Source organism: Puma concolor, chromosome B2, assembly GCF_028749965.1.
Source record: "Puma concolor isolate L17-30 chromosome B2, mPumCon1.1.hap2, whole genome shotgun sequence".
Classification (NCBI taxonomy): domain Eukaryota; kingdom Metazoa; phylum Chordata; class Mammalia; order Carnivora; family Felidae; genus Puma; species Puma concolor.
The window spans coordinates 73,032,677-73,051,491 of record NC_141671.1 but is presented as its reverse complement, the minus strand read 5'-3'; the positions used below and the strand labels follow the sequence as shown (position 1 = coordinate 73,051,491).

The 18,815-nt window shown below is 39.4% G+C and overlaps 1 protein-coding gene across 1 annotated transcript in view; it reads right to left on the bottom strand.

The window, feature by feature from the left end:
- The window catches only part of SH3BGRL2 (SH3 domain binding glutamate rich protein like 2), a 77,915-nt gene that overhangs the window by 13,234 nt on the left and 45,866 nt on the right, over positions 1 to 18,815 (bottom strand). The window contains exon 3 of the mRNA XM_086708398.1: positions 11,687 to 11,872. Coding sequence (XP_086564524.1) covers positions 11,687 to 11,872 — 186 coding nt within the window. The remainder of the gene's footprint in view (positions 1 to 11,686; positions 11,873 to 18,815) is intronic.

The window sequence follows — 18,815 nt, the reverse complement described above, 5'->3', positions numbered from 1 at the left end:
CAGAGGCTCATTCTTCCTAAAATTTGTTTCAAGCCTGAGGGTAGCCTCTGAGCAGAATGTCTTGATTTAGTGGGTAAGGACTATTAATGCTATGTTCTATTTTATAAAATCTTGACATAGAAGGAAAAAATAGTTGACAGTTGCAATCCTGGTACAGTATGTAAGATGTATTGTCTGAAACAGCTTCATTCAGCAATTTCTGTGCCAAACACCAAATATGGGTAAGCCCAAAGCAGAGGATTTTAAATTTCTTTTTTTTTTTTTTTAAATGTTTATTTATTTTTGAGAGAGACAGAGACAGAATGTGAGTGGGTTAGGGGCAGAGAGACAGGGAGACGCAGAAGCAGGCTCCAGGCTCTGAGCTGTCAGCACAGAGCCCAACACAGGGCTTGAACTCACGAGCTGTGAGATCATGACCTGAGCCGAAGTCAGACGCTCAACTGACTGAGCCACCCACGCGCCCCAAGGATTTTAAATTTCTAATTCATGTTTAACATTTCTTTTATTTCCTTTTTAATTTTTTTTAACGTTTATTTATTTTTGAGAGAGACAGAGTGCAAGCAGGGAAGGTACAGAAAAAGAGGGAGACACGGAATCCAAAGCAGGCTCCAGGCTCTGAGCTGTCAGCACAGAGCCTGACAAGGGGCTCAAACCCACGAACTGAGAGATCACAGCCTGAGCAGAAGTCAGACACCCAACCGACTGAGCCACCAGGTGCCCCCGATGTTTAACATTTCTGACCATACTAGTACAAGATAGCAGGGCAAGAGGATACATCTAGCCAGGCACCAACTGAAACTGGATGGGGAAAAAACTTTGTACTAAACATAGGAAAAGGAACCAGCAATAACATTTAAAAAAATACCCAGAGGAGTTAAGTGAAAAGGCTAAAATTAATTAAGAGAATCTCTTGGCTATTGACATTTATGTCATTCTCCTTTAAGCCACAGGGATTTGGTAAAGTAGATACATACCCTCCTCTATGCTCACACAACTAAACAGCTCAATAGAGATACTAATATCTTTAAAACAAAATAAATATTAAGTATGTTTATATATTTTATAATAGTTATTACGGTCACAGAGGAGAATGTGGCTGCTATAATCTTTGCATGGGGGAGAAATGAAGAAGCTGTAAGAATGCAAATTTCTCTTCATCTTTCAAGGAAACAAATGCAGTCTAATTTTTACATCAAGGAATATAGGTACAATGTGTATTCACACAGAGTGGTGGTAACTCAGAGAACTACAAAGAAGAACCTCACAAGAGAGGCTATATCTCATGGGAATCAGGGGAGGGCGCATATAAAGAAAGGGCAGAGGAAAAGTGTCTTTGCACTTTTGACCCTCTTTACTGTTGTAACACTGAGAGTATTAACATGCCCTTGGTGTCTTAATAGTTTTGTTTTCTTTTCATTAAGTCTAACTGCATACACTCAGAAAGAGAAACATTTTAACAGAGAGAAAACCGCCCATGTGGACACTATTTAAGATCTCCTATTAAACATGCAACTGGGGCAGCCTCAACCTGTCTGGATGAAGGTCTTCAATATTCACAGCACAAGCCATCGTTTTCATGAAAGACGTGTCCCAGGGATTCATCACTGTAGAATACTGCGGCAAACATCTCAGTGAGGTGAAAATGGGAGATTAAACATTTATAGACAGAAGAATAAAAACTACAGCTATACAAAAGAGATAAAACCGCAAAGAATATCTAATTAAATTGTTATGCTTCTGGGCATACAGCTGATCAGCAAGTGATAAAGAAGAATTTATATCACCCCTTTCCCCACCACCCAACCTTCTTCCTTTCCTAGTATCTGTGAGGATGTCATATAAGATTATTTACAGTAAAACATTTGAAGATTCTCCTTGATTAGATATCTTTTAGAAAGAAGGCTTTGAATAGAGATCTTCAAATTCAGATTATTTTTTTTTTTTTTTTTTTTTTACTGTTTATTTTTGAGAGAGAGAGAGACAGAGAGAGAGAGAGAAATAGCAGGGGAGGGGCAGAGAAAGAGGGGAACAGAGGATCAGAAGCAGGCTCTGCACTGACAGCACAGAGCCCCACATGGGGCTCAAACTCACGAACTGTGAGATCATGACCTTACACTTAACTGACTGAGCCACCCAGGCACCCCTCAGATTAAGTTCCTAAGAAAATTCTACCTGTGAGATAGGTGAGTTTCTAATTGAGGTGATTTTCCAAATAGATTTCATTGTAAAATTTAGAAGAAGGTTCAATAAGATTCCCTTTGAGACATTTGCCTTTGACTTTTATTAATAAAATGGAAATGCAAATGCTCAGAACTGACAAGGCGGGGCTGAACAGAACAGGTTAGCTACCTGCTCCGCTGAAAACATCTGTGCAGCCATTCACCCATTCACATGACTAATTCTGGTAAGTATGTTCTGGGTTCCTAACACTATGCAGATACTAAGATAGACATGCCTGCTGAGGTGAGCACAAGGAAGCTTGGAGACTGGCTGAGGGGAAAGACATGAAAAAAAAATTTATGACATAAAGGTCATAATAGGAATGAGGCACAGGTTTGCTGGACCTGGGGGAGGAGCAGTGATAACCAGAGCCCTAGTTAATTAGAGAAAGCTCAATAAGAAGGCCCATTTGAATTGAGTTCTGAGAGAGAAATAGGGCAGAATTAGATAGGAAATAAAAGTCACAGGATTTAGTAACCAAGTGGGTATTGAGGCAAAGAAAAGTGAGTTTGGGGTACCTTTCAGGGCCTTCCCTTAAATATCATGTAGATGATGTAGTCATTAAGCCTACATAAATAGCATTCACATTTTAAATGTTTATTTTTGAGAGAGAAAGAGACAGAGAGTGCGGGGAAGAGACAGAGAGAGAGAGAGAGAGACAGAGGATGTGAAGCGGGCTCTGTGCTAACAGCAGACAGCCCAATGGGGGCTTGAACTCACAAACTGCAAGATCATGAGCTGAGCCAAAGTTGGACGTTTAACTGACTGAGCCACCCAGGCACCCCAAAACACCCATATTTTATAAACAGAGCACAATCTCCTGTGAATAACAATGAAAATTTTAAACTTTAGCGTCTTTTTTTTTTTTTTTTTTTTCCTTTTCCTTATTAACTCCAAGCAGAGTTCTAGTAACACAAGTCACTGCCAGTCAGGCTTCCACATAGGCCAAAATTCTCACTATGTTCCACTCCATATATCCATCCTGCCAGATAATATACTTGATTTTCACAGAGATTTGGAAAACAGCTAATCCTATGTTTCTCAAATGTGACCACTAAAGAACCCCAGGAGGTGGAGGAACTATGAAGGGACTATCTAGAACAGGGGTAAACTATGGAGGGGCTTCTGTGCTGAGTGTGGTTTGACATTTTTAAATGGTTAGAAAATAAAACAAAGACCACCAAACCAAAAAAGAAGATGCGGCATAGAACTGGTGGCCTGAAAAGCCTAACGTATTTACCAGGGGGCCAATCCCTGATCTAGAATATTGGAGAATATATTTTGAGGCAGCTTCTATGAAAGCGAAATTCTTTGAAGTCTTGTTCCATCTTAAAATTCATGGAAACCCAGCATCCTGCCCCATAATATATCAGTGTTTCTTCTGCTATTAAAAAATATGCTTTTGGGAAGTGCCCGGGTGGCTCAGTACGTTAAACATCTGACTCTTGATTTCTGCTCAGGTCAATCTCATAGTTTGTGAGTTCGAGCCACTGACAGTGTAGAGCCTGCTTGGGATTCTCTCTCTCCCTCTTTCTCTCTGCACCTCCCCTGCTCATGCTCGCTCACACACTCTCTCTCTCTCTCTCTCTCTCAAAATAAATAAACATTCTTTAAAAAATATGCTTTGGCAAAGTACTCAAAATCTTCAAGCCAAATGCTGCTCTGGGCAGATAGGCAATCTTTATTCTAGAACCTTGGGCACCCCTAAGAAACTTAACTTTGGTTTTACTATCAATACATATAATAATCATCTTGTTTTGACTTTTACTAGTTTTCATTTCACCAAGTGACTTTTTCTCTACTTTGAACCCAGCTTCTGGGTTCAACAATAACCCTTCACATCTTGATAATAGTATACCCCCAAATATTTTTGCTGTTTGACTGATGACTCTAAGGGAAGAGAGAAAAGTGACTATAAGGAAAGGAAAAAGAGTAGAATAGCTTAAATGAGAATGTACTTTATAAAATAACATTCTTCAGAACAGCTTGCCAGTTGCAAACAATTATTTCAAGTGACTGGAAACAACTAAATAGTCCACAGTGAGGGAATGATTAAGTTAATTATAATTATCCAACCCAGAGAATAATATGTAACCTCTAAATATATGCTTACAATGACAGGGAAACTATTTTTTTTAGAGAACAAAGCAGGGCACAAAATGGTATATATAGTATGATCAAAAATAGGATTTTAAAAGTTTTAATCAATTTGTAAGAAAAGAGAAGTTGCATTGACCAAATGTTTGCAGTTGTATTCAAAAGGCAGTATTCATTGTCCCCCCTTCCTTATTCTCATTTTCCTAATTTTCTCTACTTCCATACTCATTTTAGTGCTAAGAAAAAAAGAAAAAACAACAATAACGTTGGATAACCAACTCAATATGAAAATCTCTTTAAATATCTCTTTCCAACAACTTCTTAGGAGACTTTTGCTGAAAGTCATTTCTTATATTTATGTGTGGAGATGTGTGTGTGTGTGTGTGTGTGTGTGTGTGTGTGCATGTGTTCAAATTCAATATATTCAGATATAGACATATATGTGTGTGTTCAAATTCAATATATTCAAATTCAAATATATTATTAAAAAATATATAATCATATGTATGAATCAGGGATTTGAAAACTGACAATTAAGGGACTTGGTTCTGCATGCTTCAAAAAGATGTCCAAACACACTTAAAATATATTATCCCAAGACAATCTTCTCAGAAGTCTTACATAACATTGCATTTGGAAACAATACAACTACATACATTTAGGTGCTCTGTGGTTCTTTTAAGCTTCCACCAATGGTAAGAAGCCACTAACACATCTCCTTGTCTCCTTTCACGGGAAAGAAAAAGATGCCACAAGGAACCACTGCTGTTCATTTAGACTTTCTGAAACTCCTTAAGAGTAATCTAACCCATCTCTAGTCTACTTTCAGGCTCCAATTAACCAAGGTAATATGAGGAAAGGCAGTCAGAGTTGGCCCACAAATCATTACTTAACCAAACTAGTCAACAGCTTTAATGTAAACGTTATTTGATTAGCAGTAGACCCAATGCTTAGGTACAAATTTAACATCTTACAAGTATCATCTAAAAGTACCAAAAGAGTAATTCAATAGTTTTAAAATATAAACAATCTTATAAGTTGCCCCAAGGAAAATGATCAAAATGGTTATTTTTCTATAAAAATATTCTTCCATTGGGGTGCCTGGGTGGCTCAATCAGTTAAGCATCCAACTCTGGATTTCGGCGCAGGTCAGGATATCACATTTCGTGCTGCAACATGGAGACTGCTTGGTATTCTGTCTCTTCTCTCTGCCCCTCCACTGTGAGTGCATATGCATTTTCACATGCTCTCTCAAAATAAACAAACATTTAAAAAAAAAAACCCTCAACAACAAAAAATCAAATAGCCTAATTAAAAAATGGGCAAAGAACCTGAATAGATATTTCTTCAAAAATGATATACAAGTGGGCAATAAGTGTATGAAATGCTCAACATCACTAATCATCAGAGAAATGCAAACCAAAATCACAATGAGGTATCACCTCACACCTAAAACATGACGAAACAAACAAAATAACAAGTATTGTTGGGGATATAGAGAAGTCAGAATCCTTGTGCACTGCTGACGGGACTGTAAAATGGCACAACCACTATGGAAAACAGTATGACGGTTCTTCAAAAAATTAAAAGTAGAACTACCATATGATGCATATATATACACGTATATATTGTGTATGTGTACACACATATATATTGGGATATAGATTGTGTATATCTACACACATATACATTGGGATTGTTGCATTTTATATACACACACACACACACACACACCTGAAAGCAGAATGTCAAGGAGTTATTTCCAAACCTATGTTCAAAGCAGTACTGTTCACAATAGCCAGGAGACAGAAGCAACCCAATTCATCAACAAATGAATGGACAAAAAAATATGGAATATACACACAATGGAAGACTTAAAAAGAATTGAAATCTTCTCACATGCTTCAATGCTATAGGAGAAATGTTTGTATCTTCCCCCAAAATTCACATGTTGAAATCTTCATGCCCAAAGGCCTTTAGGAGGTGATCAGGTCATGCGGGTGGAGCCTTCAAGGATAGGAGTAATGCCCTATAAAAGAGCTCCCTTGTCCCCTTTCACCATGGAAGGAAGTTGGCAGGAAGTTGGCAGTCTACAATCCAGAAGAGTGTCTTTGCCAGAACCCAACCCTTCTGTCACCCTGATCTTAGACTTGCAGCTTCCAGAACCATGAGAAATACATTTCTTATTTGCAAGATACCCAATCTGTATGTATAACCCAATTTTTGTTAGAGCAGCCTTAATGGGCTAAGACATACAACATGGATGAACCTTGAAGACATTATGCTAAGTGAAGTGACTAGTCACAAAAGGACAAATATTGCATGATTTCACTTCTTTTTTATTATAAAAAAAAATTTTTTTAATGTTTATTTTTGAGAAAGAGACAAAGCATGAGTGGAGGATGGTCAGAGAGAGAGGGAGACACAGAATCCAAAGCAGGCTCCAGTCTCTGAGCTGTCAGCACAGAGCCCAACGCGGGGCTTGAGGTCATGAATCTCGAGATCATGACCTGAGCCAAAGTCGGATGCTTAACCTACTGAGCCATCCTGGCACCCCTGTATGATTTCACTTCTGTGAGGTGTCTAATGTAGTCAAATTCACAGATAGAAAGCAGAATGATTGTTATCAAGGTCTGGGGGGGAGGGGACAAACAGGAGTTATTTAATGGGTATAGAGTTTCAGTTCTGCAAGATGAAAAAGTTCTGGATATCTGTTTTACAACAATGAATATATTTAACACTACTAAACTGGACACTTAAAAGTAAGACACTAAGTATTACAATATATGTTTTTCCACAATAAACGTTATTAATAAAAAATAAAATAAAAATATATTTTAAAAATCCAAAACTTTTTTTTTTTTCTGAATAGGAAGGAAGGAAAGAAATGAACGGGTAGTAAACATTTTCCTTCCGTGCAGATGTGTGTATTTCATTTCTGGTGCACTCCACACAGGCAAGTTCCACAGAGAGAGAACAAAGTTTAAACCCTAGACATGAGGACCTGAGCTTTCCAAAATCCAAATCAGACACTAAAGCCCATCAGAAAAGTCTAGGTGCTAGGATGTTTACCTTTAGGTTACCCATTTCCAGAGAAGACTCTTGCTTATGGTACGGCTACTCCCAGAAAATAGCAAGAACAACCAGTCTGTGCAATTTGGATTCCTGACCACAAACAACCGAAATGGACATTAGCAACTTAACAGGAAAAGAATTTATGGCAGTACAGTGGGAAGTTCTAAACCCACATTAAAGCTGGAGAACCAGCTTATAAGAAGAATTTCTATGTCTGGGTAGCCAAGAACACACCCAGGCCACACCCCAGGGTCGGCCCCATTAGCACACTAGCCATGGCTATCCCTGACCCCAAGACCCCTGTCCAACTGATCCTGTGTTTCTACATTATACCCTCAATGTTCAAATTCTGGGGTGGGAAGAACTGACTGGGCATGCCCACCAGCTTCCATTCAGTGGGGAATTCTTACAACAGACGGATATTCAAATACTAAAGGGCAGAGAAAAGGAAATTACCTACACTGATTACCAAGTAGCTTGGCAAATGTTTATGTCTCACATGCCTAGCTCACCCAGTTTAAAATACTACAAAGTAGTAAGTTTCCAGCCAATTCCAGGAAATAGGAGAATCTTCATGCTCACTGGATCCTGTCACTTGCAATGCGGCAGGTTTCCACGAGTTATCCAACCAGATCAGACCACTCATAAACTATCACTGGGTAAAGCAAGGTGCACAGGGGCGGGTAGGATGAATGTGACCATGGTTAGTTGCTCTCTAATGCTTTTGCTTTTGTCAAAGTCGAATTTACTTGACCGTGATAAGAGCAGACACTGTCTTCAAAACTCCTGCTAGAACAGACTATAAAGACAGAGCGTGGACTGGTGTTGCTGTCACTGTCACCATAGGACTAACATTGCTCAAGCTGAGAAGATGCCATTTATCCAGCACAGTTTAATCAATGTGTAAGCCTCTAGTCGGCTCCCAGACAGTCTATCTGAAAAAATTTCCATAGACTCTGTAGAGCAAAGATACACAGAGATTTAGAAAGTCGTAGAGAAGTGAAAGCAAGGTTAAGCAATTAACTTTACTTCACACTACAGTCTTTTATTCATTCATACATTCCTCTATCCAAAGGGCTCTCAAGACTTCTACTTTCACAATGATAGAGCAAAGATGTCTCTTCCTTTATCTTGAAAAATCAACAAGAGTTTTTTTAAAAACCAGAAACACAATTTTTAAAAAATAAAACAGGAGACATCTTATAGCTCTGAACCACAACATACACAGGAAGTGGGGAGAGAGACAGTGAGGGGCATCAGAGAGCAGAAGATGGGTCAAACCTCAGTGTTTGCAAAGCAGCATCAACAAGACACAAGCTGCAGGGCCCCAAAGACATCAGGAGCTGGAGGCATCAGCTACTGTGAGGGTGGGGTGAGTGGGCAAAGATAAGAAAACAGGGAGATGGTTTGAAAGTCTACATAAGCAGCAGTTAGATCCCAGGGTGCCTCACTCTCCCCCAAAGGAGCTAGAAGGTACACCCTTAATAAGCATGGCTTCTGGAAGCAACAAACTTAGAAACGCCAGAATGGAAGACAGTGGGGTTTCAACAGGGATATGAAGAGAAACTGTGCATGGCAGAGAGGGAGAGCCTCCAGTGTCTCACCTACAGGTCAAGAACTCCACTAGCCAGGCTGATATCCCCAAAGCAAGAGACTGAAGGGCCATTCTCTGGAAAAGCTAATCTATCATCTGAGAAAAGACCCACAGATTTTATTATCAGTATCTGCAATGAGAATGCTAACAGGCTACCCAGTCATCCCTACAGGGAAGTGGGGGAAGGGAGAAACAAGCCCACATGGGTATATAAGGACACCTGCAGCTTCTAACTTGCTTTCTAGTGCCTCACCTCTTAAACAAAAGACCAAGATCACCAGAGATCTGAGGAAAGCCTACCACACTTGAGAGAAAAGACCAAAATAAAGTGAAAACAAGGGAATTAGTAGGACAGGGACAGTACTGGTAAGAGAAGACCGCAAAGAAATCATATTTAATATCTCACTGAGCTAAGATCTGGTATTCATCTCATAAAGGTGCATTATTAAAAAGAGAAAACCAGAATGTAAGGAAGGGAAAAAAAAAGATGACATAAAAATTCAATGAAAACATTCAGAGGTAAGCTAAAGAAATCTCCCAGAAGTAGAAACAAAGAGGACAATAAAAAATATATATATATTAGAAATTCACTGTAAGAAGTCCACTATTTAAATTAATGTGTATTCCAGATAAAGAGAACAAGGAGAAAAAGCAGGGGAAATTTTTTCAAAAAAAAAATGCTACAAAAACATTTAATAATCATGTAGTTCTTGGAGAAGGACCTACTGAGCACTCAGCGCTGTGAATGAAAAATAGAAAATAAAATTTTAGGATACCCATATGATAAGAGATTAAAAATCTGCATAGAAGAAACTGGCAAAAACATACAAATGATCAAGAAAAATGTCACCAGACTTCTCAACTGCAGCACTAGAAACGAGATGATAATGATGCAAAACCACCAGAATTCTTTCCAACCTAAAATTCTGTAATGAGCCAAATTACCACTCATCTACAAGACCACAATAAAGGAATTCTCACACCTGCGAAGGCTGAGGAAAATAAAGCTGTGAGATTTTTGTTTTAAGCCTTCTAGCCCTATTTGACTCACAGTTCTGCGTTGTTCTGAACTGTACAGTTCACACACATTCTCAACTATGCCTCATTTTGGTTTGCAGGTACAAGAGTACATTTTCTGGGCCTTGTAATCATGAATGGGATACACCCTCAGTTACCACATACTTCCCCTAATAAAATACGAGATCACAATACTAAAAAATTCCATAAAAATAGTAATCTTTATTCTTATATAATGTACTTAAAAAGTATTTTATAGCCACAAATATCATGTGAAGTAAAATAGATATTATCATCCTTTGCTTCAAGATGAGAAAACTGAGGGACTCCTGGGTGGCTCAGTCAGTTGAGCATCCAACTCTTAATTTTGGCTCAGGTCATGATCTCACGGTTCGTGGGATCGAGCCCCACGTCAGCCTCTGCGCTGACAGCATGGATTCTCTCTCTCCCTCTTTCTCTGCCCCCACACCTACTCAGTCTCTCTCTCTCAAATTAAAATTTCAAAAAAAAAAAAAAAAGATGAGAAAATTGATTCTTTAAGAGAAAAATGACTTTTCAAAGGTGTCAAAGCCAACATAAAGCACTAGAACTCAAATCTAAGTCTAGTGCCATGTTTGGGATTCTCCTCTGACATGAATGTAGGAACTCTGTGCACAATCTTTATCTCCTTCTCTCTTATGTACATGGGAATGGTTTCATCTCAAGGTATGATAAGCACGATTGTCCCTTTTCTCCACTCTTCTACAACCCAGCTATTTATTTCACCGTAAGCACCTCAGCACTGTTGGCCCTTCCCCTTCTCCAAGCCATCCTTAAAGAACTGGAGTACAGGTCCCAAAGTAAATACTTACATATATACTGAGAGTATAACAAAAGGCAAACCTTACCTACTCATTAGAAAGAAATTTCTCAACTTTTTTTCTTAACCCAGTGAGAAGGAAAAGAGATAATCAGACAAAAGTGACTTCATCTTCTCATATGCTACATACAGGAAAAAGGCACCTAATAATGTATTTTTGATGTCCATAATGATCCATCTGGCTCATTATCATAAAAAAAAAAAGAAACTCTGGTTTATAATCAGTTATTAACAGTTTTTTATACCATAGAGGGATAAAGATTCAAGGATAATTATCCCGTCCACTCTGCTCCCAAAATGTATTAATCAAGAAATATGCTTCGAGGGGCACCTGGGTGGCTCAGTCAGTTAAGCGTGCGACTCTTGATTTTGGCTCAAGTCATGATCTCACGGTTCATGAGTTCGAGCCCTGAATATGGCTCTGCATTGACAGTGCAAAGCCTGCTTGGGATCCTCTCTCTCCCCCTCTCTCTTTGCCCCTTCCCTGCCACTCTGTCTCTCTCTTTCAAAAATAAACCTAAAAAATCTACATGCTTTAAAATTTAGAGCACAATAAACACACACACACACACACACACACACACCCCTTCCCTTCTCACCACTTTACCACTTTCCCCAAACAGACAGGAACACTAAGACATGTATGTATTCACATTCACACACAGTCTGCAACCTTGGACTCATATACCCTTCTATTAGACTGTGGGCCTGAATGGCCCAGGGTGAAGAAGGCACAGTCCTCACTGAGAAAACCCAACTTCACTCTGGTTAACTGTGTTTTCAATCAAGCAAAGAAATAGTGTGGTAACAATCCAGCTACTTACTCCACAGTATCGGTCACCATTAAATATCTGAGGTGGCAGAGGATTGCCCTGAGCAGGCTTCTTTTCTGGGGGGATGTTTTTGTACATCCATTGTCTTTGTTCTTCTGACATTGTGATATCCACCTCCTCAAATTCTATCTTGTTGGCTTCCAGAAATCTAACCACATCCTGCTGTTTCTTCTTTATCTAAGGAGAGAAGACAGACAAATGAGAAATGCTTATCTGAAACAATATGCAGATATTTCCAAATTGAACTAGACTTGATTTCTCATGGTCAGAGGTCACCAATGCAAAACCAAGAGGCAATTTTCACAGGCACCAGGCACCGTCCACTCACTGGGTATCCAGCAGAAGTCTAGACAAGTCCTGACACGATGATTTCTTCACCTAGACTCCCCAGAACACTGGGGCACAGCCCTGATCACCTGGAAGGATCAGATTATGCATGAGGTGAGGGACTTCGTTCTCAGAGGGACACAACCACTGCCCCTCCCAGTTACAGAAGCTGACATTTACAGTCATGAAAACTCCCTCTGCAGAAACCATTTGAAAACCAGGGAGAGCCCATATGAGATGTCGACATTTCACTGATTCCCGGGAGCAGCAACATTTCTATTCCCCTCAGCAGTCTCTTTCAGGTATTCCACAGCGGTAGCCACTGTCATGAAAGCATCCTTTCATCAATTCAAAAGAGAAAAATGTTCTCCACTTCTAAGGTGAGAGTAAACAACAAGCATCAGCTGACTTTGAACTCTGTATTCCTTAACTCTCTTTGTTCCTCTCACCTTCATGTTTCCTTCTTCAGTCACTAGGGGTCAGGTGTGCTCCTGAAGAGCTGCAAACACATCTGTAGGTTTTCAAAATCTTATCGGTTTTATTTCAGGGTACGTATTAAATAATTCAGATGGGGCAACAATATTCAATATCTTAAACACAGCATGTAAAACAGGAGACCACACGCCTGCTTTTTCTAAATGATTCTAGGAAATGTACACAGAGACTTAACACAACCTAAGTGGTGAAGTAAATTTTATAAGGGCCAAAGAAAAGAATCATTTTGAGAGGGCAAGCCGCCAGAAAGACCTCTCATCTAGAAAATGAAATGCTTGAAGAACAAACTTTCACATACTGATTGCCTCCACCAATTTCCTCCAACTTCCTCTCAAAAGCCTCAATGACATGTGCTTCTGAGATGGAAATTTGTTGTAGGTCATGAGCAAAGAGATTCTGATCACTGGGTTGAAGTCTATGAATGAGTAACAAGATTGTACAGTTAGCATGGACAGAAATACAAAGCTAGCAAAATAGAGTATCTTTACCCTCGATGATATGAGAAAACAAGAGACCTAGTGTATGGTTATAAATCAAAATGGATACATTATCTTGTTTCTTGAACCAAGCTATTTCTCATTTCTGAAAAAGTTAACTTTTTTCCCCTGATACACAATTTTCAGAAATGTAGTTATGTTATTTCGAAACTTTGGCTTGCAGAAAAAGTATTATCCATACTACTTAGTTTCCCCTTACAACCCTACAAGGCAGATAAACAAGGTTGATGCTGACGTCAAAACTGGTCACCTATTTTGATGGAGGTCTTAGTACGTATTCTTGTCAAGATAATCATGTCATTCTCCTATTTAAAATCCTTCTTTAATGAGTCCCCATTGCCCTTGGAAGAATACATACATTTCTTAGCATAGCACAATGTCCTTCATGATCCACCTCCTTTGATTATAAGAGCAAATGTATTTGCATTTTTAAAAGTCTAGAAATTGTAAAACAAGCAAACTGTCAACATTTAATTAGAGGAAAGGGTCAAAAATTAATTAGAGGAACGGGTTTGGATTTAATGTCCATAGGTAGAGCTTTACATATCCAACATATTTCAAATGTTCATGAGTGATCAAAAGTGAACCTGACACAGTCAAACCTTAGTTTTCCATATGATGTATGTACACATAATATCCACCCCACCTCCACGTCTACCTCGAAAGGTGAATACCCTAAAACTCACATACTCTTAATACTAGGCTATATCAAAGACACACAGTTTCTCTACATCCTAGCCCCCTAGCCCTACACATACACACACACACACACACACACACACACACACACACACACACACACACACACAGCATTTATTGCTTAACTATAATCCCCTACTGCTCATTGGTCATTCCTTTCATACGATCACACTCGATAAAAAGAGCTGGGTCTTGCCCCTTTCATTCAAGAATGTACCCTGTGTACTGTCGTGTCATTACAAATTTTTCAAGGGCACTTAGGTGGCTCAGTCAGTTAAGCCTCCAACTCTTGATTTCAGCTCATGTCATGTCTCACGGTTCCTGGGATTGAGCCCCTGAGCACACTCTCTCTCCCTCTTTCTACCCCTCCCCAGCTCACATACACACTCACTCTCACTCACTCTGTCAAAATGAACATTGTTTTTTTTCAAAAGCATGAATTTTTATATCTGCCTAGCAACCTATCATGTAGATGTTTTCAGTCAACTACTATTCAATTATTGGTATTTAGCATATTTGTAACTTTCAGCACCAGAAATATCACGTAGTGAACATCTTTACTTAAAAATCTTTGACAGTATCTCTCAATACTATTTTAGGACAAAACCCTATGAATGAAACTCAGATCAAAGGGCAGAGACGTTTTTCAGGCTCCTGGTGGACCCATGCTAACCTGCTTTTCAACAAGTCCTTGTCAATATGTTCCCATTAGCAATGTATGAAAGTGTCCATGTCTCAACACCCCTCCCTCCTTACAGCCAATATCTGAAAGATGTATCACAGAATATTAAAATCCAAACAATGGGAGGTGACAGATGTGTTAATTAAACTAACTGTGGTAATCATTTCACAATATATACAAATATCGAATCATTATGTTATATACCTTATACTTATAGAGTATTATATGTCAATTATATCTCCAAAAAATTGAGGTGGTGGAAAACAAATTGGTTGCTGTTAAAAAAAAAAAATTCAAGGGGCTCCTGTGCGGCTCAGTCAGTGGAGCGTCGTCGTGCTCTTGATTTCAGCTGAGGGCAGGATCGCAGGGTCACGGGATTGAGCCCCATGTCGGGCTCTGCACTGCACATGGAGCCTCCTTAGGATTCTCTCTCTCTCTCTCTCTCTCTCTCTCTCTCTGCCCCTCCCTGACTCATACATGGGCTCCTGCACTCTCTCTCTCTAAAGTAAAAAAAAAAAAAAAAAAAAAAAATGCATCATTACACACTAACACTGCTCAAGAAGCAAAGGACAGTTACTAACAAAGGTGAGAATTGACAGCAGCATATGGAGTAAAATGTAAATAATTGTATCTCTGTTTTAAAAGAGGAAAGCAGGGGAGGCACCACGAGGTTTGGGCTTCAAAGAGATCACTTCAATACTATGCAACTTAAAAAGAAAGAAGGAGGAGTTCTGTACATACTCTTAACACTGCTATGAAAAGATCTCCAAGACAGATTAGTAAGTGAAAACACAAGGAACAGAACTGTGCATAGACTAGGAACATTTTTTAAAAATAGAGAAAATAAAAGAACACATTTGTACTTAACGTTAAAATAAGCTCTAGAAGGTTATATAAAAAACCAACAGAAATAGTTGTCTGGGAGCTAGGAAAGTAGGGACTGGGGGGGACGGAGGAAAAATGGGAGCAAAAGTCTTAGCTCTCTACGTGTGTAAACTAAACTTTTTTGCACAGTGTGAATATGTTAGTATCCAAAAGATTAAATACAAGAAAATTATGTAGCAAAAGAGAGCTTCACATAGAAGGGAACAGGAGTATGTAGCCATAGAGATGTAGTATTTTATATAAATTGGGTTTTCCAACAGGAGATGGAAGCCCCACAACTCAGAGCACGTTGTTACTCGTGGGCCTTCATGTTTACTCACACTTCTTCTAAGAAAGGCCAGATGATGAAAAATCTTTTTTTTTTTTTTTAAAAAGAGCTAAGGCCACACCACAGAAAACTAACCAATACTACAGCAAATCACTCAAATAAACAAAGGACAAAATTTAACCCAGGGAAGGAAGTTTTCAAGTGGATATCTGTGGCATTAGCATGAGGAAGGAAGAAAAGTCATGAACAGATACCACGAGCTATTTTGAGATCTGCAGAGGCGAACGTGGCCTGGAACTGTGGGAGCCCAGGCGTCCGTGGCAGGGGGACAGGCCACCTCAGGTGGCAGGGACTTGGGTGAAGAGATGGGACTGCTGGGTGGGACCCCAGGTAATAGGCTTCCCATGTGGCAACAGGAAGCTGCCAGGGATGCTGCATGTGCTGGCATAAACCCAGAGTTCAAGTAGCAATAACATATACCATCATTTCCTTGACTCCAAGGGCTTTTCCTCCCCACATTTCAAGTATCCTGAAACAAAATGTACCTTAAATCAATATCAAAAGCCATCTGAGGAGCAAATGGGAAAGAAGTTAATTGTGGGACAACAGTAGCTGCCTTCACCCATGTCAATTTAGCTATGAGTGCAAGGTACCTATAACTCAGGGGGTGTTTGTTGTTGTTTCTTTCTTTTTCTTTTTTTTTTTTAACACACTTAGAAGCCATGGAAGATAATGCTAGGTTTTTACCCAGTAGCCAATTTCCCTTTCTTTTTTTTTTTTTTTTTAACGTTTTTATTTATTTTTTGAGAGACAGAGACAGAGCACGAGTGTGGGAGGGGCAAGGAAAGAGGGAGACACAGAATCTGAAGCAGGCTCCAGGCCCTGAGCTGTCAGCACAGAGCCCAACGCGGGGCTCGAACCCACAAACTGTGAGATCGTGACCTGAGCAGAAGTAGGCGCTTAACCAACTGAGCCACCCAGGCGCCCCAATCTCCCTTTCGTTCTTAATAATAGAAGGCTGGTATTGTTTAGGAAAGCAATGTGCTCTGCTACAAAAACTTGTTTTACCCAGACTCCTCTGCAGCCAGGGGTCATGACACAGAATGAGACAGAAGGCAGATGTTCTCGGGAAGGCTCTACTTGATGAATAAAACCACAAAGCCCAATTTGTCCTCTCTCCTCTTGCAGAAATGCAGAAGTAGTGCCTGGAGGTGCAGAAACCATTGTACAAATGTGAAAACAAACGCCATATGCTAAGGATGGTCAAGCAGAAAGACAGGAGCTTGGGTCCTTGATATTTTATAGCTGCCACACCAGTCTTGCGCAGCCCACTCTAAATCTTTCTGTATTAGACAAATAAACATTTAATTGCTTAAGCCACTCGATCAAAGTTTTTCTATAGCCTGCACTCAAACACAATGCTACCTGAAGAAATTCTTAACTGCTACTTAAAATGTCTTCAGAAATACTATAGTATGATGGATTGAAAATAAAAGCTATTACTGCCTAGCAGAGCCTAGAAATAAATGCTGTAAGACATAAATTTAAGTGAAATGAATATTTGTCACTGAATAAACATGAATTTTCATTATTTTCTTCATAAAACAACCACAGGAAAAAAAAGAAAAAAGAAAAGAAGTCGTTGGACCCAAAACAGGACGATATCTACAAAAGCATTAGAGTTAGATTTTATTATGTTATTCACACACACACACACCATTACACATCATCCAAAGCAACTAAAGGGAACAAGTGCTTCAAAATCTCTTAGGCTAGATCATGGGAAGGCAAACTATGGCCCACAGGCTAAATCTAGCTCACAACAGGTTTTGTATGGACCATGGCCCCAAATGGGATACTTTTAAATGTGGCTGAAAAGAAAATAAAAATAATAGTATCACATGACATGTAAAAAATACATTAAATGCAAATTTCAGTGTCCACAGATAAAGCTGTATCGGAAGATAGCCACATCCACTCATTTCCATACTAACTGTGGCTGCTTTGGCCCTGACAATGACAGGGTTGAGTGCTGCAACAGAGGCCTCATGGTTCCCAAAGCCTAAAGAAAAAGTCTGTCCTTTACAAAGTGTGCCAACCCTGGGCTAGACCACAGATCTCCATTTCCGGCTCAAAGTTCAATTCCTCAGTGAGGCCTTCCCCAACAACCAGATTTTACATTTTTACCAGTGGCACTCCATACACACACCCCCTCTCCAACTCCCTACTTCCCTTCAAGGCTTCATTTTTCACCATAGCACTTAGTATCTGATATACTAGTGGTGTTTTCAGTGTTTTCTTTCTTTTCAGTATTTCCTTCTCTACCTGCCCTAATAGAATATAAATTCCATAGGGTGAGGGATGTTGTCTGCTGTTTTGTTCATTGCTGTACCTCCAGGGCCTAGGATGGTGTCTAGCATATAGCAAACACTCACCAAACAGTTGTTAATACACAGGAACTTCACACATGGAAGGGCTGGCGTGACAGGAAGGCTTCATCCTGACTCAGCAATGTTGGTTCTCTCATCGTTTACCTTACATATCACCTCCTTGGAGAGTCCTCTCCAACCACCTTAGCTGAAGTTTTATTGTCTAAATCTATTACAATTTTATTTACTTATCTGTGTACTTGATTTTATGCTCATCTCTCTCCCCACAATGTCACTTCTGTAAGCAAGAGACTGGCAACGCAAGAGGCGTTCAGTAAATATTAACTGAATGGATGATTAAAGAATTATCACCCCAGCCCCGACATCAAAGATTTCCAGGTGATGTTCAAGAGATCAAACTGAGTTGGTAATTTAATTTAGGAACAAATGTAACTGAAGTTTAGCCAAAAAGGAATGTAGATCAAATGCCAGTATTTCTCAATTAATGCTAAAGCTGTATGATTTTAAAAAGCAGTGTCTCTAGGACGCTACATGTAACTGTAAATTGCCTAAATAATTCAGAACAATCTGTAGACCCTGAATGTGAAAAAAGCTTTCCTTTAACATTGACAATGATATTGAAGAAGAAAGCTGTATGTGACTATACGTTTAAATAAATGCTGTTGTCAGTTCATTTCAAAAATTGCAAGTGCATAATGTAGTGTTTTGTTTGGCCCAAATGTTTTAATTAAACTGCTGATATATTTGCAAATTGACGGCAATTGCGAACTAAGCAAATAGGTCAGTGTTTCCCTGACTCTGCTTCCAACTGCCACGATAGGATTCTATCACCCCCACCCACTTCCCCCAGTATCTCCAGCAGCTCTGTAGCAAGCTT